The 25,234-nt window shown below is 33.6% G+C and overlaps 5 protein-coding genes across 6 annotated transcripts; 4 read left to right on the plus strand and 1 right to left on the minus strand.

The window, feature by feature from the left end:
- Positions 1 to 2,245: 2,245 nt before the first annotated feature.
- On the minus strand, positions 2,246 to 8,228 carry LOC146934516 (tRNA-specific adenosine deaminase TAD3-like). Of its 2 annotated transcripts, none has more exons than XM_085706414.1 (10): positions 7,931 to 8,228; positions 7,141 to 7,257; positions 6,985 to 7,036; positions 6,832 to 6,905; positions 6,199 to 6,320; positions 5,025 to 5,107; positions 4,075 to 4,171; positions 3,431 to 3,859; positions 2,971 to 3,128; positions 2,246 to 2,699 (listed from the first exon to the last, which is right to left on the minus strand). In XM_085706414.1, exons 1-10 carry the CDS (start codon positions 8,004 to 8,006, stop codon positions 2,522 to 2,524), a joined length of 1,386 nt encoding a protein of 461 aa, XP_085562540.1. In that variant the 5' UTR covers positions 8,007 to 8,228; the 3' UTR covers positions 2,246 to 2,521. The 2 variants fall into 2 exon arrangements, with proteins under 2 accessions (XP_085562540.1, XP_085562538.1); XM_085706412.1 differs by having other exon boundaries at positions 3,419 to 3,859.
- LOC146934517 (uncharacterized) lies at positions 8,066 to 8,841 on the plus strand. The gene is made up of 2 exons (XM_085707923.1): positions 8,066 to 8,223; positions 8,412 to 8,841. The coding sequence occupies exons 1-2, from the start codon at positions 8,066 to 8,068 to the stop codon at positions 8,839 to 8,841; spliced, it is 588 nt and encodes a 195-aa protein (XP_085564049.1).
- On the plus strand, positions 8,414 to 14,704 carry LOC146934518 (PKS-NRPS hybrid synthetase cheA-like). Its single transcript, XM_085706415.1, has one exon. It carries the CDS (start codon positions 8,964 to 8,966, stop codon positions 10,374 to 10,376), a length of 1,413 nt encoding a protein of 470 aa, XP_085562541.1. The 5' UTR covers positions 8,414 to 8,963; the 3' UTR covers positions 10,377 to 14,704.
- Positions 10,555 to 11,271, plus strand: LOC146934519 (uncharacterized). Its single transcript, XM_085707924.1, has one exon. The coding sequence runs from the start codon at positions 10,555 to 10,557 to the stop codon at positions 11,269 to 11,271; it is 717 nt and encodes a 238-aa protein (XP_085564050.1).
- Positions 14,705 to 20,712: 6,008 nt separating the features above from the next.
- On the plus strand, positions 20,713 to 22,695 carry LOC146934520 (protein SPEAR1-like). Its single transcript, XM_085706410.1, has 5 exons — positions 20,713 to 21,177; positions 21,293 to 21,373; positions 21,570 to 21,625; positions 21,716 to 21,794; positions 22,512 to 22,695. The coding sequence occupies exons 1-5, from the start codon at positions 20,935 to 20,937 to the stop codon at positions 22,611 to 22,613; spliced, it is 561 nt and encodes a 186-aa protein (XP_085562536.1). The 5' UTR covers positions 20,713 to 20,934; the 3' UTR covers positions 22,614 to 22,695.
- Positions 22,696 to 25,234: the final 2,539 nt, after the last annotated feature.

Below are 25,234 nucleotides of genomic sequence, written 5' to 3' on the forward strand. Positions count from 1 at the left end.
TCGCAATGCACTCCAACCATTTGTCAAAACGGCCGACAAACTGATTTGTTGAACATGACGTTATGAGTATTCCTATCAGCATCTAGCAAGTGCCATTGCTCCGGTAGCTCATAGAAATATTCAACAACGAAGAATGGTTGCAGTTCTCCGACATCCTAGAAGTTAGGCAGAAAAAGTTTACGGAATAAGTTTATGGAATCCGTTCATCTTATTTAAATAGAAAAAGATTAAATCATCAAGTGAAACAAACCTGATTTTGTACATGCACTGTGAAGAACGAACATTTAACTTTAGTGGTAAAATTTGGGGGAAACTTTACCTTAAAACGCATATCTTCCTGTCACTCTATTTCAGATAGCATTAAGAGTTAGGAGACGATAAAATTTGGTAAACGCATATCTTCCTATAACTTTAGTGGTAAAATTTGGGGGAAACTTCACCTTCAGCAATCGTTAAGAGTTTCTGTAGATAAAAATGATGGTAGGAGATGATAATGGTAGAAGATGGTAATCGTTAGGAGTTATGGTGATTTGATTAGCGGGAGATGACAATGGTTGGAGATGGTAATCGTTGGGAGTTATGGTGATTTGATTAGTATTAACTATGTTTTTAATGGACATTATGACGTATCTGTATGAGAGAGGAAATGAGTAGTTTGAAACATAGCCTTTGAATCAACGACTGAGATTAGATTAACAATGAATTTAAATCAACGGCTGAGATCAGATACATGCTTAGGAGGGAAAAAAGCTAGTGATTAGGGCAAACATGATAGCTTGGCAACTCTAGCTTTTATAATAAAGGATATAATTTCGACTTTATTTAAAAAATGTATGTGTGAAACATTGTAATGTCAGTACGAAGAACACCTTTTGATCATCATTAGTTAGGGGATTGTTGACCGACTTTATTTGCATTAAATACGTCTTCAATTGCATTAACTAAGTAATATGAGAGAAAATTTGTAAACTTTGAATCAACGGGTGTGATCAAGTGTGAAAATAAAGGTTGAACGGATGAGATTAGATTAGTCATTAGTTTATGTTTAGGAGGGAAAAATGCTAGGGATTAGGGCAAAGAAGGGTGAATTAGGGCAAACATGATAGCCAAACAAGTCTAGCTTTTATAATAAAGGATGAAAGAAGTTTTTGTGTGTGTTTACATGAAAGGAGTTTTTCCCTAAAAAAAAAACAAAAAACAAAACAAGATTGTGGCTGGCTGGTGAAGGTCATTTGTTGAGGTTCACCCATAGTCCTTTTAATTTAGGGTCCATATTAGGGGCTCCCATTTCATAATCATTTACAAAGACATGGACTAAATTGGTAGTTTACTCGTTCTTTAATTAAACCAAGGTGACCGTGCGTATATCGATATATAAAAACGAAAATCTCCGTATATTAAGCGTAATAATGTAATTACGCTTTTGATCTTTTTTATCACATTCACAAAAATAGTCCTCTTTAAAATTGATTTTTGCTTCCCTGAAATTTCACATCTGTTAAAATTTTTGTCCTAGTCCAAAATTTTTACCTTAAAAATGGTGATTTTGGTTCCATAAGTGGAGATTTTTTGTTCCAAAAGTGAATGTGTTTAGCCTCAGGTATTTTCTATTCATAATCAAAATTGGGACTGTAAATCATCGCTTCTGGAAACCCACCATTTTTTTAGACAAAAAAAGGGTTGGAACCAGAATCCATTTGAACTAAAAATATAGATTTTCGAAAATGAGACTATTTGCGTGAGCATGATAAAATAGGGACTGCATAATATATGATTTAATGTTATGAAAAAAAATTAAAATTTCAAAATATGTTGTAATCTTTTAGTTTTTTTTTTTATCCCTTTATCAATGTAACAATAGCTTCGGAATCAGGTAAAAAAAATGAACGATGGCTTAGGAGTATTCATGTGACCGACCAGGATGAGTAATGCTGTCATTCATCATACCTTGAGCTATTTGAGTTATGAGACCGTTCATGGTCCATCACTATGTAAGCAGTTGATGGAGACTAGCTGTCATGTGTGACAAATGGTGAGTGTGAAGAATTCGGAATTTTAGCATTATGAAAAGATTCCACACATTTACACCGGCTCAGATTCCATCAACAACTCAGAGTCATAGGATCAAAATATTGGACGGCTCTAAATTAAAATTTGGTAAATCAACTTTAATAGCAAACTCAATTAAAACCTTTCAATCTTATGATCTCTAGATACTTTGGTGAGAAACCAGTAAAAAACATACTTTGGTGGGAAAGAGACCAGCATATAATTAAATTTATTGTCATCATGCAATTACATTACTTCTCACATTAGATTGGTTATTAGTTAGACATAATTAAATTTCGAGTACATATTGGTGTACAACAGTAGAAGTGTCAATGTGACCTTGTTTTCCTCGACAGCGACAAAAAATGCCTCTCAAAACCAATATACTAATGAGAATCTGCTCTAGAATTTGAAAAGGCGATATCTGCTACAAAATAAATAGTTAAATACCAGTTTCTTCAGCTTCTGCAACTCACGTATGACATTTATGGAGGGCTTCTTCAGGTAACAGAACTCTGAAAACAGCATAATGATGGTTTAAGCTCTTTTCTCCCTGTAATCTGTGAACACTGCCCAGGGCACCTGTTTTAGGGTTTGGAAAAGCATAAAATATCCGCCTAATTCTCTGATGGACAAGGGCCATGGCACACCTGACGTCATAGAGAAAAGCAAATATATCAGAAAACAGTGACTTATGAGGAAACTTTAACCATCAGAAAGTGAAATTTGGAGAGAATATCTCCATTTCATGAGGTACAAGGCATTCAAGAAGAAAAAGAGAATTAAAATGCTACTGACAGCTAACTTCTTTTCATGATATTCCCTTTATAGACGAGTAGCAAGACTAGTTCAGACATCAAAGAAATTCAACAGACAATGAAGTGTTTCAACGTTAAAGAAGAATCTTGTCTACAATCTTACATTGTGCAAGGTTCCCAAGCAAGATATATGTCATAACCAGTGCATAAGTATGGCCGCGAAGACAGCAGATCGGAAGTTTGACTATGAAGATTTAATTTACCATCGTCCTCAATGTGATTGGAAGTTTGACTATGACCATTCAATTTATCATCCTCAACCTGAAACGTCATACCAATATAAAAATAACGCTTTCTACATAATATACTCAATTAAAAATGAACAATTATAATCAAGGTAAATGCTATTGCATTTGTATTTTAAATTTCCATATTGCCAATGTTAAATTTGGTGTGAGAAGCTTTATTAGACCTTAGATTTTAAGCAGGAAGTAAATGTCAGTGTTCCATTACATGTATTTTTGCATTTACTCATCATGTCCATCACCGGTCGTCATCTCTACATGCCAAATTCCTTATAGGCGTAATAAATCAGATGTAGGTAAACTTACAGTTGCACTTACAGTTTTTTGCCTCTTCAAAGGAGAGCTTGTAGAAGGGCTTTCGAGATCCAATTCCAAATATTTTTCTCTACTGCCCTCATTGTTGGGAAAAAGACGTCTATCCCTGGTGGCAGATGATTCTATAGCTACAATGGCAGCATGCCGCAAAGGATGGAAATAATATGAACTCTGTGAATGTGATTGCTGCTCAGCCCATTGCCAAGGATATAGACAAGCAACACCTGTATATGATTGTTTGAGATGATAGCAGGAACTTAAATGCAACGGTTTCTCGGGATCCAAGCTATTGGAAATAGATTGAGGACTAAATAAATCTGGTTTTCTACAGCAGCTGTCATCTTTGCAAGGGTTCCAAGCAAAAACCTGATCACGTGCAGTTGAAATTATTTGCTTTGCTGAAGGATCCACTATCACTGCAGCATTGACTACCTAAATTGATCAAATTTTTGGTAAGCGAGTTGAATGTTAAGTTTTATAGTATGAAACTCTAGCCTTTATTAGTTCGGCAAGTGAGGGGACCAAATAAAACATAGCTCAAGCTGTGGTATAATCAGAAGAAATAAAGCAACAGAAGTTCAGCCTGTCCAGTCAACACATTTTTTCTTGTCACAAATTGTATCAAAAGGCCAAATTTGTAAATTTACCAAGCCATCAGATGTTGCCAACTCTACGGCAGATTGCATAAACTTCAAAACTGATTGTGAGTCCTCCTTGCTAAATCCAGTAATGCCCTCAATGCTGCTGTAATTTTATTAAAATGCCAAGCCCACATCATAAGCAAAGTCAGCTATTATCATACGAAACTTTTTGGCAATTTAATCAAGTGAGCTTATTGACAACAAAAAAGATGTAGAGTCCCCTTCTCAAAAATAATTCAACATGAGTTATTTCTTGTAAAGATTTCATGATGAGCATAATTTTTCCCGAGTGACAAACAAGCATGAGAGACTAAAAGATCTTGTTGCACCAGATGGTCCTCAATCTACCACATGTCCAATACTTACACAGTCCAAATTTTTGACAATACCCTTTGATCCTTTCCCATTCGAACTTCCCCAGTTTCTACCCATAGAATATACAACACTTAGATTGTTATATATACATCTTTTCTAAAACTACTTGCAAATCTAATGCATCAGATACTATAATCACAGGAAACATCATAAAAATGTAAACAATCCTGGGTTATTCACTAAGACAGAATACAATTTTTTTGAAACAGAAGACAGTACAATAATTACACATTCGATATCGTAGACACAACGGTGGTCAGTGGTCACATTTTCATCTAGGAAGCGTATATATTGCCCACTACCATCTCATGGACATAATCTTTTGTATTAATTTCCTGGCCATCATCCAAATCACACTTAATCAAAATGAAGGATGTAATTATTGGACTTGGGAATTTCATTTAACAGTACATGCTTTAATATGTATTCCTTTCTTCATCTGATATTCTGATGACGGATGTCATATATAAGCTACTTCAAATTTCAAATACTTAAAAGAAACCAACATTTTGTAATTTTGATAAAAGCCCGCAATGATCTTCCAAGTAAATATATAGAAATAACAATAATTTGAAGCTTACTAAGTTCTTGGATGATATGATGTTGGCCAAAACTTGCATTGCTCTTGCCACTCTTCTTTTGATGTTGCTTCATATTTGCAGACCTAAAGTCAATTAAAGTTGATTTAGCGTGCAAACTAAATAATTTAAAGACAAAAAGGACCAAGTGCCCTCAGGATCCGAACCGAAACTTAAATTGATCTCTTCAATAATCAATAATATTACTTTGTCTTGACATCTGGACCCTAAAAAAAGTGTTGGATGACCATCTAATTATCATGTTTAGTCTTAAACTTTGCATTATTAACATTTGATAAACACATGATCGAATTAAAACTCTGTTCATGTATATACTACTGATTTTTAATGTTGAGGATTTGTTGTTTCTTTGTTTAAAATGGAAGATTTAGTTAGAAAGGAGCAAAAAAAGTGACCTTCAAGATTAAACTTCAATGCTTATTTTAGTACTAGTATAGTAGTACCACAAACTAAAATATAGAATTATTTACATGAAAATGAAAAGTGATTGACCACCCATAGTCCCATAACACTATAAACATCACATAGCTTTCAGTTTCATCGCAATTGCAAAAATCGATAGCTTTCAGATGGCCACTATCCTGAAATTTTTGTATAATAACATACTAAATACATAAAAACTCAACTAGTTGTGACTAACCAATGAGGAATGTAAAAAATTACAGCAGGAGTGAGATAGAGTGAGAGATGAGAAGGCCCAATATTGTTTTGGTATTTTATAACTGTAAACATTTGTATCCTAAGAGCCTTTTTGGAATTTTCTATCTCATTATGAGGGGAGGTATTACATAGCCTGGACAGCCACTATTTTGACCACTACTGTGTGTCTTGTAGTGGCCAGGGGAAAAGCTTTTCTATGATCAAATCTTTTTCTTTGAAACTATAGGTATCTGAAAGTCACATTGGATCTCTATTGATCTGACTCCGAGTCATGATGGGTGGACTACTGGACTGACTTATAGAGAGCAAAGCTCTCTCAACGCCTATGTTATCTTATTTTCTAGTCTTCAGTGATGACACTCAAATCTAAGACCTTATTTAATAGAAATCAAGCTATGTACACATGGATCAAAAGGCATTAATGATCAAGCTATAATCTAAGCAAGCATTAACATTAACCAGTGTGAAAAATCATAATAAAAAAACGAAGACCCACTTTTGTAATAAAAGGACTCAACTGATAGGAATTGATCAGCTCTTGAAGATCAGACGGCACACCATCCAATTGATCGTCACCTTCATAGGCCAGGCACAAGACCACCGATAGCTGTATTTGTCCTGTCAAACATTCCAAATGTCACCAGCAATTGACTTGGTCTATTAACAATATCTCATATTATCAGAGAACAAGGCAGCACAAAAGTATACTTATACAAAGCAATACAACAGTACATGGTTCACACTAATGTTCACAAGCAAACAAGATCTAGCTCCAACTACATGGATGTAAAATCCCTTGTATTAACTAAACCAAGCTTTATTTGCTATTCAGGGTCTGTTTGATTGAATTGACTTATCTGAGCTTATCTGCTGGCATAAGCACCTGTGAGACTGTTTGGAAGAACTTGCGAAAAAAACTTACCACATCTTCATTGGTGTTTTCAGTTTATTTCCATATGTTCTCCAGGACAGTTTATATAAACAATTTGACATTATTTTATCTTTTGTCGTAGAAATAGGTCATTTATGCTATAAGCTGTTAATTAAGCTGGTTATCCAAACAGGGACTTATTTATATACCCCTACATTGTCACTATAGTATAGAAATTAATTTAGCAATGAAAACTACCTCCTTCTAGAACTTTCTTCCGAATCCGTTTGACATGACGAAGATTTTCGAGCGGTGCTAACTGATTCAAACGCCTAACAAGTAATTAAAGCATAGATTAGTTCACAAAGAACAAAGAGTTCATAGAAAGTAGGATATGAATACGAAGCTAACCTAACAATTTGGTTGGCATGCTTTGGGTCGATTGATGAAGCAAAAACACTAACTGCATAAAACAGAAACAAACGAAGTACCACGGTTTCAATTCAAGAAATTCCAAATTGAAAAAACATAGTAGAATATTGAAGTGAAAGGTTTAGATAACGTGACCAGTAGGTTGATTGTGAATGTTGTGTGGCTCCTCGTCAGGGATGTGCACGATTAAGTGATTATTTGTCATTCTTCGAACAACGATGGTTGAGGGAGGACGGGTGCTGAGGGGTGGATCTGGACAGACAATATCAATGGGGCTAATTTTTTTTGTCAAATAACTAAATAATACTAAATTTAATAAGTTAAACTAAAAATAGTTGTAGCAATCAAAATTACAAAGAAAATACTCTAGTATCCATATGTTGAAAATGACCTAAAATTACATCATTACTAACTGTTTTAAGAACATCTCTCTTTCTATGTACATTACAAGATGACCACTTACAAAACTATATCAGATTATTTCTACTAAATCCTGAAACAAATACTCAATATATATATATTTTTTATTAAGCAGCTAATATTATTAACGCCGAGCCGGTGCAAGCTGCACCTAACAACTCAAGGCAGTGACATTAAATACACCCAAGTAAAGGTCCTGTAACAGAATAACAATAACAAAGGGCAAAGCTGCCTAAATAACAAAAAAGCACAGCAACACAAGTGCTGAAGTAGCAGCAGAGGACCGAAAACAAAAGCATCGCAACATGGCATCACCACCTTAACAAGCATTACTTAGGACTCCAACACCACTCATAAATACTCAATATTCAATATGCAACATTTAAATAGAAAAGCAATTCTACATAAAAGTAATGCATCAGTACCACAAAACCTAAAACAACAAATCAATATTCAATATGCCTTAAATTCTACAATGTTTCATAAACCGACAGAGATTACAAACCTGAAACAAGATGCTGAGAAGAGGAGACTGGAGAGTGAGGGGAAAACTTGAAAAAAGAAAGAGGAGAAGTGTGCATAACAGAAACAGAACATGGAAGGAAGAAGGAATTGATTTCTATGCTGATTGCTGAAGAGAATGAATGAATCGCTTTTCCATTTGAGAAAGGAGATGAAGGAATCGATTTCTTCTATGGAAGGAATGGGGGAGAGTGAGCGCGTATACAAAGCAGAAGGGGGAAGGAAGAAAACGCTCTGTTTTGTAAAACTTATTGAAAGAATATTGAAATTGAAAGGGTATTGGGCTGGGCCTGAGTTTGGTTGTTAACTAAAGAATAGTGAATTTTTGAAAATTGCTTTTTTGACATTGAATACTTCCTATTGACACAAGTAAATGACCAAATTGCCCCCAGCGGTAGTTAACTACTGCTTGGAAAATTGCTTTGCTTTACTATCCCACTTGTTCAACCACTTTGCTTTGCTAGAGTTGTCGATTCCATTAACCTTGAAGCTCGCGTTAAGGTCGAAGTTTCCGTTAAAGTTGAGGCTTCAAGCGTCAATTCCGATGTGTGGAAACTTTGTGACAACGAAGTGGACACGGCTCATTTCTTTTCAACCCGAGACACATGGAAAGATAAAGATGAATTGCTCGGTTGGGTCCGTCGACAAGCAAATAGGGCTGGATTTACGGTTATCATTAGAAGATCTTGTGAAGGAAGAAATGCTATGTTGGAGTTGGTTTGTGAACGGAGCGGCGAGCACAAAGTACCGAAGACAAAAGTGAAGCATGAAGGAATGGGATCAAGAAAATGTGGGTGTTTGTTCAAGGTACGTGGATATGTCGTTAGGGAAGACAATGCTTGGAAATTGGCTATTTTAATGGCGTTCACAACCATGAGATGGTGCCGTAAGTAGCAGGGCACCTTCTTGCCGGAAGATTAACGGAGGACGACAAGAAGATTGTACATGACTTGACCGATTCTTCGGTGAAACCAAAAAATATTTTGACAAATTTGAGGAATAAAAGGAAAGAGTCCATGACAAATATCAAGCAAGTCTACAATGAACGTCATAAATTCAAAAAGGCAAAAAGGGGTGACTTGACGGAGATGCAATATCTAATCACAAAGTTGGAAGAGAATAGATATGTTTATTACGTAAAAGAAAAAAAGGAAAGTCAAACCGTTCAAGACATATTTTGGACTCATCCAACTTCGGTAAAGTTGTTTAACAATTTTCCTACTGTTTTGATAATGGATTCCACGTACAAAACCAACTTGTATATGATGCCATTGTTTGAAATAGTTGGAGTCACCTCAACCTATTTGACATATTCGGTTGGTTTTGCATTTATCACTTCGAAGAAGGAGCATAACTTTACTTGGGCTTTGCAAATGTTGCTTAAACTTCTTGGGCCAAATAGTGATATGCATAAGGTGGTAGTGACCGACAGGGACACGGATATGATGAATGCCGTAAAAAATGTTCTCCCGGTAGTAGTGCAATACTTTGTTATTTCCATATTGGCAAAAATGTTAGATCAAGAATCATCACCTTGCAAAGTTAAACAAAATGTTGTTGTGGTGGATGGGCAAAAGAAGATTGTCGACGAGGAGAAGCATAATAAGTTGGTTGATACCATATTTGATGCATGGGAAAAACTGGGTGAATCTCCTACTCAAGAGTTATATACGGGTAATCTAGTGGAATTCCAAGATGCTTGTAAGGATCATCCAAACTTTCTTCACTATGTTCAAGAAACCATATTGAACCCTTTTAAGGACAAACTAGTGAGGGCATGGACGGACCTTGTGTTACATCTTGGGTGTAGGACCACGAATAGAGTTGAAGGAGCTCATGGTGTGGTGAAGGAATATTTGTCCACCTCCAAGGGTGATTTGGGTACTTGTTGGCAAAAAATAAATGAGATGTTGGCAAACCAATTTGGGGAGATACAATCATCGTTTGGTAGGAGTATTACGGTCTTGGAACATAGGTACAAAGATGTCACTTTGTACTCCGGGTTGGGGGGTCACGTGTCTAGACAAGCCATGTACTTTATTTTTGTGGAAGAAGAGCGTGCTAGGAAAACCTTGTGCATTGAGAAGAAAACTTGTGGTTGTGTTCAAAGGACGTCGTATGGCCTACCTTGTGCATGCTTCATTGCTATGAAAATCCGTCACAACATGCCCATTCGATTGGATGAGATACACCCGCATTGGCATAAGTTGTACATGGGTGAAAAGCAAAGTAATGAAGATTTGTTTTCGATCGCGGAGGAGTGGCGTGGTATCCAAGAACGTCTCCAAAGAGTTCCGTTCCAAATGAAACTAGAAATCAAAGAGGCTTTGCGGTTGTTAGAGTTTTCGGAGACCACATTGTTGTCACCACACGTCTCCAAGAAAGGTGGCAACCAAAGGAGCTCCCAAAAAAATCAAAACCACACGTAGTAGGATCCCATCTTCGTGGGAGACTATTGATTCTCAACATCCGGAAAGTCAATCTTCACCACGGAAAAAATCTTCACAAACTAAAAGAAAAGGTGCTCGCATTGGCATTTCTCCGATTACGGTTCCTAAGCCTAGCTTGGTTTCAACAAGTTATGATCCATCCAATCCTATGTATTACATGCCAAAATTCATGAGACCATACATTGAGAGAGTTGTGGATGTTATTGGTGACGGGCATTGTGGGTTTAGGGCTATAGCGGAAGCCTTGGGTTTGACGCAAGAAAGTCATGTTATGGTGCGGAGAGCACTTATTCAAGAGTTGAAAGAGCATAGGAGCAAATACATTGAGGTATATGTGAGCGAGGACCGTTACAACTACATCTTGGATGGATTGTATCCTCCCAAAAATCCTAGTAGCTTTGCACCTCCCGACAAATGGTTGACATTGCCGGATATGGGACACATCGTTGCATCATGTTATAATAGGCCGGTGTTAGAGATGACTACATGGAAAGACTACATCTTCGAGACTTTTTTCCCACTTAGAGGACGGCCTCCGGTTAACCGGAAAAGCAACATGATTTGCCTTGGTCTAATCCCAAACCATTTTGTCCTTCTTTCATTAAAAGATGGTTGCCCACTACCTCCAACATCCACGAAGTGGAGAAATCACAGGAGCGAAGAGGTGGCAACATGGGAGGATGAATTCTTGGATCAACACGATAGTTTCCGAACACTCATGGACATTGAGCTCAAAGAGAGACCGGTTCCACCAAAAAAGCCAACAAATCAAGACAATCCAATTATGTTTGATGACACTCCGGTTAAAGAAAACATCGAATTTGAAGATGTTCTGGAACATTTAGATGATTTGCTTTTATTAGATGAAATGTGACACTTTTTGGTCGGTGTTAATCCGTTTTTTGGTTGATACGCGCCGACGTATTTTTTTGGATATATAATGTAATGACCAATTTTTTGGGTGATATGTAACTAACCTTTAACTATTTATATGTATATCAATATTTTTGGGTGATATGTAACTAACCTTTAACTATTTATATGTATATCAATATATTTGAGTTTCGTATTTATTAGTAATTAATGTACATTACGTGTAATGTTTTGCATAATGTGGAAAATTTGATGAATTTCAAACAATTGTTAAACGTTAACGCATTATCGGTTTGGTGTAATGTAACCGAATAATTGATAAACTACGAAATGTTGATGTTTATGATTGCTGGATGTTGTTGTTTCGGTTTGATTTCCTCCAGAATTGCCGTTTGAAATTACAGGTAAAACATGACACATTTCCTGGGAAAAACCAAGTGCATACTGCACTGGTTCTGTAACTGGTACAAGCGGCAGTTAACTGCCGCTGGAAGCCAGCGGTTGTTAACTGCCGGCGCTTTAACCAGAGGTATTTAACTACCGCTGGGGGTAAAAGCGTAATTTACTTGTGTCAATTGGAAGTATTCTTTGTCAAAAAAGCAATTTTCTTGCTTTTTAGGCTCCCCAATTTCTTTTTAGGCCCCCTTAAAATACGAAAATAACCGCAGTTCATTTTGATTTTTCATATTTTGCACTTCCGGTATGTACACCGACGGCACATTTTCAAATTTGCACATTTAGCACATACGGTAGTTTGAAAAGCAACTTATTCCTTCCTTCATTCCAATCCCATAAGTATAAATGGTTATCTGATTAATAATTAGTAAAAGAATCACTGTTTTTCTACCAAGAAGCTCTTTCAATGTTACTTTCTCTCCAGTACTCTTACTTTGTTTGCATGATCCATTGATAAGCGAACAATAGTTCCATCACCTTGGACTGCCATGTTTGGAATAATTAGTTGTGGAGTACTTTCCCTACTATGACCATTGACCAACATGCATAAGGAGCATTGTAGCATTCTGCAAGAGCCAAACTGTTGGGTGTTGTACTGTTATTATACCATGGCCACTTCCTTTGTTCATTATTTTTTTCATATGAATCTCTTACATTATTAATGGAATTATCATGTTAATTAATGGTATTAATGAAGAAGAAAGAGATGGTACGGTGGTGACAGGAGTGGGGACTGATTTGTAGGTGTGTACTAGGGCAGAACGACGCCGTTAAATTTGCTTTTTATAAAATAAAAAAACCACCCTCGTTTATCTGAAAAACAAGCCCAGACTCAATAAAATACATTGGGTATATGACAAAGTCAGTTCAATAAGAAGAAGGTCGAACCAGTCATATCATCTATGAATGTGAGGTATGTACCTGAACTTAAATCAAATTTAATTTTCATATTCATATTCATATTCATGTTTGATGATTTTGGTTATTAATGCACTAGAACTTAACATGACATGCTGGTGTGAATCCATAAAATCAATGCCTTAAGGTTTTGGTTTAAGAATTGATATTTAAATCACTTGCATGATTGCTCTTGGTCCAAAATAGATGATCCTTTCGAACTCTTCCATATGATCAAACGGTGGCATTAGAGTCGATAGTTCAATGAAAGTTTCAGCTGAATACTAGTATCTAAAGTCTTTCTGATAATTGTGGTCAGACATCTTGTCCTATGGTGCATTTGATAGCGATGGTGCAAGTACAAGTGTGTATAAATCAAAAAGTTGCGTATGAGGGGGAGCATAATGAATTAATGATTCATTTGAGGGACAATTATTGTGACAAATGTGAGGTGAGTTAGAAGTTACGCATAGACACAATGTCTTAAATTTTTTATTTAAGATGTAATATTCAACTCATTTGTGTGATTGCTCTCGGTGCAATATGAATGATCACCCGAACTCCCCATATAATACAAAAGGTTGTTGGTTGTCTTTCATATTTATTCCACATCTTTATTCTTGTTGGATTTTGACTAAGAATTCGAATTCATGGCAAATCTTAACTTACTACTTTTTATTTACCTTTTCCACCTATCAATTCCACTCCACATGTCGTAAGAAATGTGAAATTGCATTGCAATGGTATACACCATTCAGCCCCCCTCCATGAGCAAATTAATGTCCAAACTTTGTATGGAAAACTAAGAATTATCATTTTGTAGAATATAAAATGTTAAAATAAAATAGGATCTTATATTCTGACATACTATCCTCCACTGGTTAGGTGGAAAATACCTTAAAGGCTTCCTTTATCATATAAATACTAAGCAGACAGTACTTTAATTTAATCAATACAATGCATATATAACAAATTAATTCAAGATGAGATACTAACTTAATCATGCCTGGTATGATCAGAATCAATTATATCGAACCAAATCCAATATAGATACTAACAGCACTTGGGATGTCGGTTTTCTTGATTGATTAGTGTATATATACTCATACTAGAGCAGAGACAATAAAGGAGAACCAATCACATTGATATATAGTGCCACCTTTCCAAGTAATCAATGGCACCTTATGCACTTAATAACATTTTTATAATAAAGTCTCTATCCAAGGGAAGCTAGTGTTGAATTTTGAAGTTCCTCACCGCATGTGGTTAAGATCATTTCCTTGCTGTTTTCAAGGTCCAATTCATAATCCTAGCTAGTTGTTTATATTCATTCATATGATCCGTGGAGACTTATTGTAGTTTTATATTCTAAGAAAATCCCCCCACCTAAGCAAAACATGGATTCCGTGGGAATCAAAATATTTCTTAAGCATCTTTAAGCGATATTAGAGATCCAGGCTATATGAGCATCTCCAACTGACTTTTTTTTAAGGAACCTGTTTTATGTCTCGAACAATATTAATAAGTGGTTTTAACAATAACAATTCAAAAAGTTTAGCGGTGCAGTTTATTGCCCGCTTACCTTCTATTCATATGTGTATGTAATTCTTGAGATATATAAGAAAAAATATTAAAAAAATCGTATATATATAAGAAAAAATATTTAAAAAAAATCCTAAATTGCAAATTCAACGTCAAAATTGAAAGATGACATTAGAAAATTTGGGTTTCCAAAATAAAATATAAAAAAAACTAATAATTGAAGGAAAGCAAATGTAATCGCATTATTGTGATGAACGAACAAATCTATTACTCCCTCCGTTTCAAAATGAGTGTCGTTTTAGCCAAAAAAAATTGTTTCAAAATGAGTGTCGCTTTCAATTTCCAATGCAATAATAACTTTTTCTTTTCAATTGTACCCTCCAATTAATACTCTGCACACTACTTCCAAATTATTACTTTTAAAACTAACCAATAGTTAATAAGGATAATTTGGTAAAATAACCATTTTCTTTCTCTTAATCATTGCATTTCTTAATATGTGTGTAAACACCTAAAACGACACTCATTTTGAAACGGAGGGAGTAGAGAAATGTCAGAACGTTCATATTTGTGGTAGGAGGAAAAAACTAGGAAGGTCAAGCGATGATGATGATGTTTGTTTTCCTTCATGGGTAACCTAACTCCTTTATACCATCTTCATCTTGTATTAGTAAAAATTGATGGTTTTCTCGATTGGATATGTTAATCAATTATGTGATAGGTGAAACATTTCAATTAGGTGTGTGTTACTTGATTCGCAAAGATAACAGAGAAGGGAGAGAGGTGACGTATAGCCTGGACCTATTGAAGAATTGGTCCATGTTGGACCAATTATTTTAACGTTTTGATTAGTATATCCCACCAAATCTTATCATACTCTATCTACACCAAATCAAAGTCATAAACTCTATCTTCTTCCTCATTCTTTCTCCCATTTTGTCTCTCTCTTTCACCACTAACTGGATCCAATGTCTCTACTTCCTCAATTCAAGTGACTCCACTTCTCCATTTCTCCTTTCATTCAATCTTAGTGCCTTTTCATTCACTCCTTATTATTCCAACTTAGCGAAACTTTTTTTTTTTTTTTTAACAATATTCTTCAAAAATACTCTCCACTTCCATTGAAATGGTGAAGGTTCCAGTCTTCCAGATGAGTGGTCATAGCAATATATAACTAAATTAAAGAATTATTATGGCAATCAATTGAAACTGATCTCAAGCTTATATACCCATTAGTAGATGATATATACTAGTACATGATAGAAATCTTGAGCTTAAGAAGCTAGTAATAACAATCCATTGCCTTTGGCCATATTTTTCCTTTTTTCCTTTTCGTAGATGATATGTACGACTGGTCATAGTTATGGATTATTAATGCCACTTTTCTACATGATTTCTTTGCTTGCTCTAGCTCATTGGGAGAAAGTCATTATCAATGTTTCGGGAAGAACTGGTGCACAACATACGGACGCAGAAGTTGCTCATGAAGTTTCTTTAATGTTTAAGATAAATCAAGCTTCCATAGAAAAGAAAAGAGATCTGGGTTGTGATTTTTCCCAATTTGACAGAGAGAGTGTGTGCAAAGAGAGACAAAGTTGAGTAGTTGACACATGGGTTAGATATAATGTAGATGGGTCATGATAAGCTTCAGTGGAATGCTCTAATCTAACATTAAAAAAAATGGGTCCATTATGGACCAATTTTTTATGGGTCCAAATTATACGGAACCAGGGAGAGATAAAGTGACTTTGAAAGTTATGGATTTTAATTTTGGATCCATAATAAAATTTGGGTTTTATTGTATAAAGATGATGAAGATGGAAATAGACTAAAATATGAAAAGATCATTCGATTAAAATCTAGAATGAGATGATGGTATAGAGTGACTTCAAAAATTCTAGATTTCATATTCATATCTATGAATGATAAAATCTGTTTTTCGAAATGGACATACCCATATATATGCAGCAATTAATCGGGAAAAGAAAAATTAACAATCATGAAAAAGAATAAATTTACTAAACTTGTCCACAACTCCTAACTCAATTGCAAAATGCCTAAATTGTTAGGCTGGACATCATGATCGGATTCGAATTCCAACACCTCCACTTACATGTGTGAGTTTATAATGACTTTGTCATTTTATCTATCTAAGAAAAAACAGAGAATAAATCTACAACTTAAAACAAACATTCGTGACAGATTCTATCCGTAGGTAAAAGTTTTTTTTTTTTTTTGTTGCAAATTTGATACCTCTGCCTAAGTGTTCAGAGCCTCCTTGCACTTAGTACTGCCTTCAGCTATGTTTATAACAACATTTTTGGGTAACTTTCATGATAGCTACTAGTAGTTTATAAGGAATTTTGGATGCATTAATTACTGAAATCCATTTTATATACTCTTTATAGTTTTTGGGTAACTTTCATGCTAGCTACTAGTAGTTTATTTATAAGGAATTTTAGATGCATTAATTACTGAAATCCATTTTATATACTCTTTATAGTAATTTTAGATGAGCAAGGATCCTCTTCATTTATCAAAATAAATGAAGTATACAATTTAGAGAGAGATAGGCACACAAAAAAGGTAGTGAATGTTTTCAATAAATGGGTTCCGTCATCATTATACTTTTTTCAAGTTTTTTTGTGCCTATATCTTTCCAAATGGAGGAAATAGAGAGAATTGTAAATGGAGAGAATCTCAACTCGCTTAAACGGGTCTCATGTGTCTACATTATTAATTTTACGGTAATACTTAATAAGCACCAATTTTCTCCAACCCAAGCACCTCAAAAGAAATTATTAAATAGGTTCCACAAATAATTATATATCATTACATTTCAACAAAATTTATTTAATTTATTAAATAGGACCAACAAAAAATGAAGAGAGAGAGGCCATAACCACCCTTCTCCATAGGCACCCATATATTTTACTCTACAATGGGGGTGCCTATTTTTTTTTTTTTTGTGGTGGCCGGGGTTTGAACCTCGGACCTTGCATATTTTATGCATTGTCCATACCAACTGAGCTAAACTCACGAGGACATGGGGGTGCCTATTTAATGTAGTGCTAAATAGGTTAAGCACCCACCATTATAGATGGTCTAAAAATAGTGTTATAAGTATTGATATTGATTGAAATGATACGTGTTGGAAAAATTTCCCATTGTTAGTATTGGAAAAGAAGAGGGAGACCAAGAGTCCAAGACCATATATATGTTTTTTAGTTTTAAGATGAACATGTCAGAAACACTTAAATTTGTATTTAATATTTTTATTCTTATCTTAGAGTGTCGTTAGATGAAGTTAGACATTTATTTTGGAGAGTGTGTGTGCATTGATGGGTCAATGAGTGTTTGATAGAAGAGTTTATGTGATGTGTAACTACTTTCACATATGTTACTTTATAGACCGTCATTTCATTAAACAATAATCGTAGTTTTTTCCCTTTGGATTTAGAGTTTTCACATTATATTATTATGTTCTAATTGTGTTTATTTATTTTCTCTATACGGTTTTCTTTATGTTTTTAGTATGTACTGTGGTTGTAGAGCTCAAAATCAGGATGATATTGTGAAAGTGTTGTTTTAGAAAAGTTCTAACTAGTTTGGAAAGACTCTATTTCTCTTTCTTGAAAATCTTTATAGGTGCACAATTTACAATATTGATACATATGCAATCTCAAGTTCCGCCATAAAGTTTGAGTTAGAGAAATTTGATATAATGATCAATTTTGCTTTGTGGACAATTCTAATCAATGACATGTTGATCCAATCAAAAGTACACAATATGTTGATTAACGCATGATTGAGTATTAGTAGATATTGGTGTAAGGTGTGCATTGAGATTATGTCGGTGGTTAAAGAACTTCCTATTCTTATCGATATGGAAGTTGTACCATAAATTTTTAGACCTATTATCAACATGTAGAAATTATGGAAGTGATTTAACTTCAAGTGAAGTATATTGTTTATGATAAAATGTAATAGTTTTTTTCAACTATAATTGTCACCTTAAACAATGTAAAAATTCTTGAAGTGATTTAGCTAATGTAAAATTTTTGTTCAACGTGCCTTTTCTCATTCAGGGTCCTAACATTAACGGCTAGTCAAAACTTAATTAAGACATGAAAGACTGAAGAATTAGTGGTAGGAGGCAGAAGAAAAAAGGGAAAATGATAGAAAAGAATGAAAGTTTAAGAATACAGAGTACTGAAGAAAAAAAGGAAGCAAATCCCAAATTATGTAAAGTTAGCTATTGTATATACTATTTCTAACTATAAATACTCTGAATATATGCATCATCTCCTAAAGCTAACGACATAATTTTAGTTGAGATTAATTAATTAATTTGAATGGGTTAAGATCATCACATGTCTCGCCAACAAATTGGAGAATTCTCACTTTCCACCTCACAAACAACTCATAAAATATGACCCACAAATCATGCGTGAAACAGCTCAATTAGATTTGATCTCTCATCCACTTATTTATAATAAACAGCATTTCTCTTATTATTATTATTGTTTTTATTATAATCATGTATAGATCGCTTTAATTATCGCAATTTTTTGGTCAATCATTCCTTTATTTTAAGCAACCTTGTGGGTCGTTTTAATTAGTTAAAAAGGCATTGGACTCTTTCTTTTTAATCTAAAAAGTGTACTCTCTAGTTCTGAATAAATTGTTTAATTATAGAATTTACAGCTATGGCATTTCAGCTTAAACGTTATTTAATTTTTGGCTTAATGATGTCTTTAGTCCCTGCAAATAGGCGGCGTTTAAAAATTGGTCCCTGTAATCGCTAATCCTGGTATTTTACCCCTGCAATTGTTAATCATTTAAAATTTGGTCCTTTGACCAACTTAATCACTGCCACGTCACCAGATTGGCAAAAATGGCATGGGAATTGACCAAAATACCCCTGGGCTAATTTTTTTTCCCTTAAAAATTTTTTTTTTCAAAATTTTGAAAAAACTTTTTTAAATTAAAAAAATCTGAAAAAATAATTAAAAGTCAAAAAAAATTTCGGAAAAAAATTGTTAAAATTAAAACTGAAAAATTTTCGGGAAAAAATCGTAAAAAAAATTCGGGAAAAAACTGAATTTTTTTTTTAAGGAAAAAAATAAGCCAGGGGTAATTTCGTCATTTCCCATGCCATTTTTGCTAATCTGGTGACGTGGCAGTGATTAAGTTGGTCAAATGACCAAATTTTAAATGATTAACAATTGCAGGGGTAAAATGTCAGGATTAACGATTAAAGGGACCAATTTTTAAACGCCGCCTATTTGCAGGGGCGAAACACACCATTAAGCCCTAATTTTTTTAGACAAGTTTATTATTATCGATCAGCTGGGACAAATTGACCGTGTGCTAGGAAACCACATGCAAAGTGGAACCCACAAAAAGCTTTGTTACCTTACATCAATCAATGCAGCTAAACTAAAATAATCACCATAGCTCAAGGAAGATTGATGATCATATATATTTTTTTTTTTTGAAAGAAGATTGATGATCATATATAAAAACAAGAATCATGATAAATTAAGCAAAATGTTATTTGGACGCCCATACACACTATACAACTTAAAAGAGAAAGAAAAAAAATTGAGAGTTAGAGAAAAAATAAGTGTTAAATACGTGTTAAAAAAATAGAAGTTTCTTAAGAACATTGTTAGTCCCTTATAAAACAATCATCGATAAGTTAAAAGAAATGTTAACGAGTGCCTCTAGTCACTTTTTAAGGATTTTAAATGGTAACTTTTTTATAGGTTAATAATAAAAATAGCAATGAGTCATATTGCGCAAGTGCTACGAAACAAAGAAGCGTTAAAAGTATTTTCAATGGTAAAAATATACTTTGAATACTGTTTCGTTAAATTATTTTTAACATGGCCTTCTACAATTTTAAATTGAATTTAGGAATTCAATTTCATTTGACTTAGGTGGTTTGACTTTCTACTCACATCCCTTGTTGAGTTTAATTGGAAATTCTTTGATTGTTGGATCATACGTAAATTTTATTGTAAATTATTAATTATTTGTTAGATTATCTATAGACGGTGTAACATTTTTCTCTTTCAATTTTACCTTTTACTTAAACCTTTTTTTACCATTTTATTCTTACTTACTGATCAAATAATAGCAAAGGTAAAAGTTCTTACACCATCGATGTCAAATGTTTCATATTGGTATTGGATCCTTTATTTTTGGCTAGCTGCACATTGTTCGATCAAAATATAAAATATTTTTCATATTTTATATTTTGATTTAACGATCTACGGTCAGTTGCATCATAAAGTTGGTTGTAAAGAATTTAAATTCCTAATTATAAATCGATGTCGATTCAATAAAACCATACACCGTCTTGTTGCATACAGCATATAGTCTCCAAACGTGTGTGTATGTATGTGTATATATATATATATATAGTATATGATAGTTGGGTAGAAAAAACTATAATAAATAATAATGTAAACATGATTGATATATAATAATCAAATACATGAGTTGAGAGATTTATATTATACTTAGGCAAGACCATAGTTGGAGAGAGAGAGCATATATACAAATATCTACGTGTAGAAACAAACATATATTTATATATAATATAAAATATAACATTGAAATCTATACATGCAGAATCTGATCAATCCAGCAAGGTGGCATCAACTTATATATATAAAAACATCACTTGTGGAGGGGATCTCTCATTTCCCTATCATCACATCATCCAGTGAAAGCAGTTCTTCCAACACCTCCAAAAAGAATGGATAGCAGTAATTATTTTGGAGAAGCAAACATTGGATATGAAAGAGGAAATGGATCTTCTTCTTCATATTCTTCATCAAGAAAAGGGAAGAAGAGTAATTCAGATAAGCCAAAGCAACCTCAAAGAGGACTTGGTGTTGCTCAGTTGGAGAAAATCAGATTACATACTCAATTACCACCCCCTTATCATCATCCACCTACTCCTTATAATTATAACCAACCATCTCATTTCAATTACAATGTAAATTTATCTTACTCCTTCATTTTTGCTAAATGCTAAGCTACCAAATTTTTATTTACTATTCTTGAATAGTGAAATTCAATTGATTAGTAATTTTGTCTATCAAATAATGCAGGAAGATCAAAAAGCATTACAAATGTCATATTCATCATCATACTCACCTAATTCATATGCCTTCCAACCACATAGTAATATGGTATGTCTAATTTAACCAATGCTTAATTTTATCACATACCAATTGGTCTCACACACATTAATTTTTTGATGTATGGGTGAATATGTTCCTCACTAACATTTTCACTCCTCAGTGTTTATGCTACTAGTTCAGAGTAATTGCACTCCTCACTTATAATGTGTTACATAATACAAGAATTAATCCTTAAATAATGCAGATGGGTCTATCTGAATATGAAAGAACAAATATCACATATGGAGATTCTTACCCAAGGTAAACTCACTTCAGATCCTTGACAAATTCATTTTTGTCATGATTATCATTATCAATTTGTTCTGATATGTGAGTGTTTTCTTAAATCAGATGGCAACATGGCAATGTGATCTTGGAGAACCAATATCCAGCTCAAACTAACATAACTCAACCCTTTCTAAATTTATATGTAAGCATTTTCAATTTTATTTTATATTACATGCATAAAATTGTGTATACTTATTTATCAGTGTATATAATTTAATTGTAAAGGCTTAAATATGTTATTCGTCCCTGCAAATAGGGGTCGCTTAAAATTTCGTCCCTGCAATCGCTAATCCTTTTTTTTTGCCCCTGCAAAGTTTAATCAGTTAAAAATTCGTCCTTTGACCCAGTTAATCACTGCCACGTCAGCAATTTACCAAAAATGGCATGGGAATTGACGAAAATACCCCTGGCTTATTTTTTTTTCCTTCAAAAAAATTTTTTTCCCTGATTTTTCCCGAATTTTTTTTTACAATTTTTTCTCCGAAAAATTTCAGTTTTTTCAGTTTTAATTTTAACATTTTTTTGTCCGAAATTTTTTATGATTTTTAATTATTTTTTCAGATTTTTTTTAATTTAAAAAAAAATTTCAAAATTTTGAAATTTTTTTTTAAGGAAAAAAAATAAGCCAGGGGTATTTTCGTCAATTCCCATGCCATTTTTGGTAAATTGCTGACATGGCAGTGATTAACTGGGTCAAAGGACGAATTTTTAATTGATTAAGCTTTGCAGGGGCAAAAAAAAAGGATTAGCGATTGCAGGGACGAAATTTTAAGCGACCCCTATTTGCAGGGACGAATCACATATTTAAGCCAATTGTAAATTTAAAATTGACTGTTTCTGTCCCTCCATATATATTTAGGACTCTCAAAACATAGATATGAAGAAGAGGAGTAGTTCCATGGGTTCAGAATCAAATGACACTCAGGAGCTAGATTTGGAGCTCAGATTATCTCTCTATTGATGATTCTCATATTTTACTGCTTTTTACAAATTCAGAATTGTAAAAGCTCAACAAATTAATGAAACACAACATTGGCGTTCCACTCTTCTATTCTCTATTCTCTAATTATGAAACTTAATGTCTACCAAAAATACAATCTTACCCCTTCTTAATTTTTTGACACGTCATCAAAATTATATTCATTTGTGTCTTTTGCATCAACTTCCCCCTACTTTTTCTCTTTAAAAACAAATTAAAACAAACTCATTCGATAAAACACACTAACTTAATCTTTTTTTAAACAACAAACAAACTTATTCTTAATCTCAATCAAAACAAATTTTCCTTTAATTCAACTTCTAAATATCAAAAGAGTTGAAAAAAATTGCAATCTTCTAGAGTATTCTCTAATTCTCTAATTATAAAATTAATGTCTACCAAAAATACAATCTTACCCTTTCTTAATTTTTTGACATGTCATCAAAATTATATGCTTTTATGTCTTTTGCATCAATTTCCCCTTATTTTTCTCTCCTAAAAATAAATTAAAACAAATTCACTCGATAAAACACACTAACTTAATCATTTTCTAAAGAACAAACAAACTTAATCTTAATCCCAATCAAAACAAATTTTCTTATAATTCAACATTTAAATATGTAAAGAGTTAAAAAAAATTACAAAATATTTGCCTTTGTTTTTTCTTTATATTTTTTTTTACAAGAAAAATTATATTAAATAAAAAGAAATAGATAAAGAGACTGCGGGCATTATACCTGACTTAGGTACAACCTAAAACGGGGATACCACATAATAAATCAGATCAAGTGTATCGACCCAAACCTATCGTAACAAAAATTCACTAATCAAAAAGCGAACCCGTACACGGGCACGAAACCAGGTCACAAAAAAATATGAAAAGTGAACCTCTACGAAAAACAATTAATGGATCGACTGTCAGCACGATATCAAAATCCAAGTGCCAACAACTCCATAAAAAAATTAAATAGCATAAAAGCTCTTTCAAGCTTGAAGAACCAGAGTGTAGACAAACAAGACACTTTGAAACCGGCGGATCTCAACATATTTGGAAACAACAGAGAATCAAAGAAACCAGGCTACCATGTCATATTATAATTTTTTTTTTATTGTTGTAGAATATTAAGTATTATATATATAGAAAGATGACTCTAAAAAACACTGAAAACATGATAAATGAGTCACTAAATGATATTGTTGTACAATTCATACACGGGACTCATAACGACATCTTTATCACTAGACATGACAACAAAACCCATACCCGTGGTTACTCGCCCGAACCAAACCCAATTTGACGGGTTTTCCCCGCTTTGACTGGGTTTGGATATGGGTTTGGGTTTTCTCTGATTTCAAAACACGGGTATGGGACGGGTAACGGGTATATACGTACCCACCCCGAACCTATACCCTAACCCGTCCTGAATGCAGGAAATTACTTTATGTTGATATGTCATGTTATTTTGTTTGATAATTGTTGTGTTATAAAAACTGTCATTGATATTTTAAGGAGCAACTAAATCAATCGGTCTAACAAATATTAAAGTGAGCATATTTCTAGATAATGCATTACAACATTTCTCTAGAAATTGCAAAAAAACTTCTATTTTTTATTAAAAAAATTATTCAATGTAGGGACGGGGATGGGGCGGGGATACCCGAACCCATCGGGGACGGGGATGGGGTTCAATTTCTCATCCCCGTTGGATATGGGTAGGGTAACAGGTAAATATATGAGAATCAGGTATGGGGACGAGGAATGTAGAACCCGTCCCCACTCCTCCCCATTGCCATGCCTTTTTATCACTAATGAAATCTTTACTATTTTAAACATTTCGACATTTTTTTAATTTACCACTTCATAATATTTAATAACAACTATTTCAATGATTTTATCATGGACAAACTACACTAACATCCCTTAATGTCTTCTTAAATAACACAAACACCCGCTCTATTTTTTAACTAAACACTAATCTCCCTTATTTTTTTTATCAAATTGACAAGCACTTCTCTTATAATATAACATTGTTTAAACTTTGTAAATTTGATCCATTTATTTTGAGAAATTAACTTCTTCATACGAATATGAACTCATTTAATTTTCGACCATTTTTATTTCCATTTTTTACTTGGTGATTTTTCTCAACTTATTGTTCCTCAGTCAATGTGGTTTAATTTTTAAATGGATATATCGAAGATGATTTTATTTTCATTGATCAACCACAATGTCCATCCATCAAAATTCTTCTCATTTTTGTATTCTCCTTTGATCTCTTCTGTAATTGCCGATGTTTGATTCTATTTGATAGTAAAAACAAATGTTGTTATAGTTTCTCCATTGCGAATAAAAACCTCATTTAACTTAATTTTGAAAAGAGAAAACATATACAAACAAATCAAGAAAAAAACATCATTTAACTTTATTGTGAAAAGAGAAAACAGATACAAACAAACCAAAGTAACTGAAATTAAATTGAATATTAACAAAGTTAATGAAATGGATAAAATGAGGGGAGATTGATTTGTTTGGAAAATAATAAGTGCTGCTGGTGTTATTTAAGAAAATCTCAAGGAAAGTCAAAGTAATTTCCCCTTTTATC

The sequence above is a fragment of the Medicago sativa genome, chromosome 4 (assembly GCF_051527215.1).
Source record: "Medicago sativa cultivar Bolivia chromosome 4, Bolivia_mono, whole genome shotgun sequence".
NCBI lineage: Eukaryota > Viridiplantae > Streptophyta > Magnoliopsida > Fabales > Fabaceae > Medicago > Medicago sativa.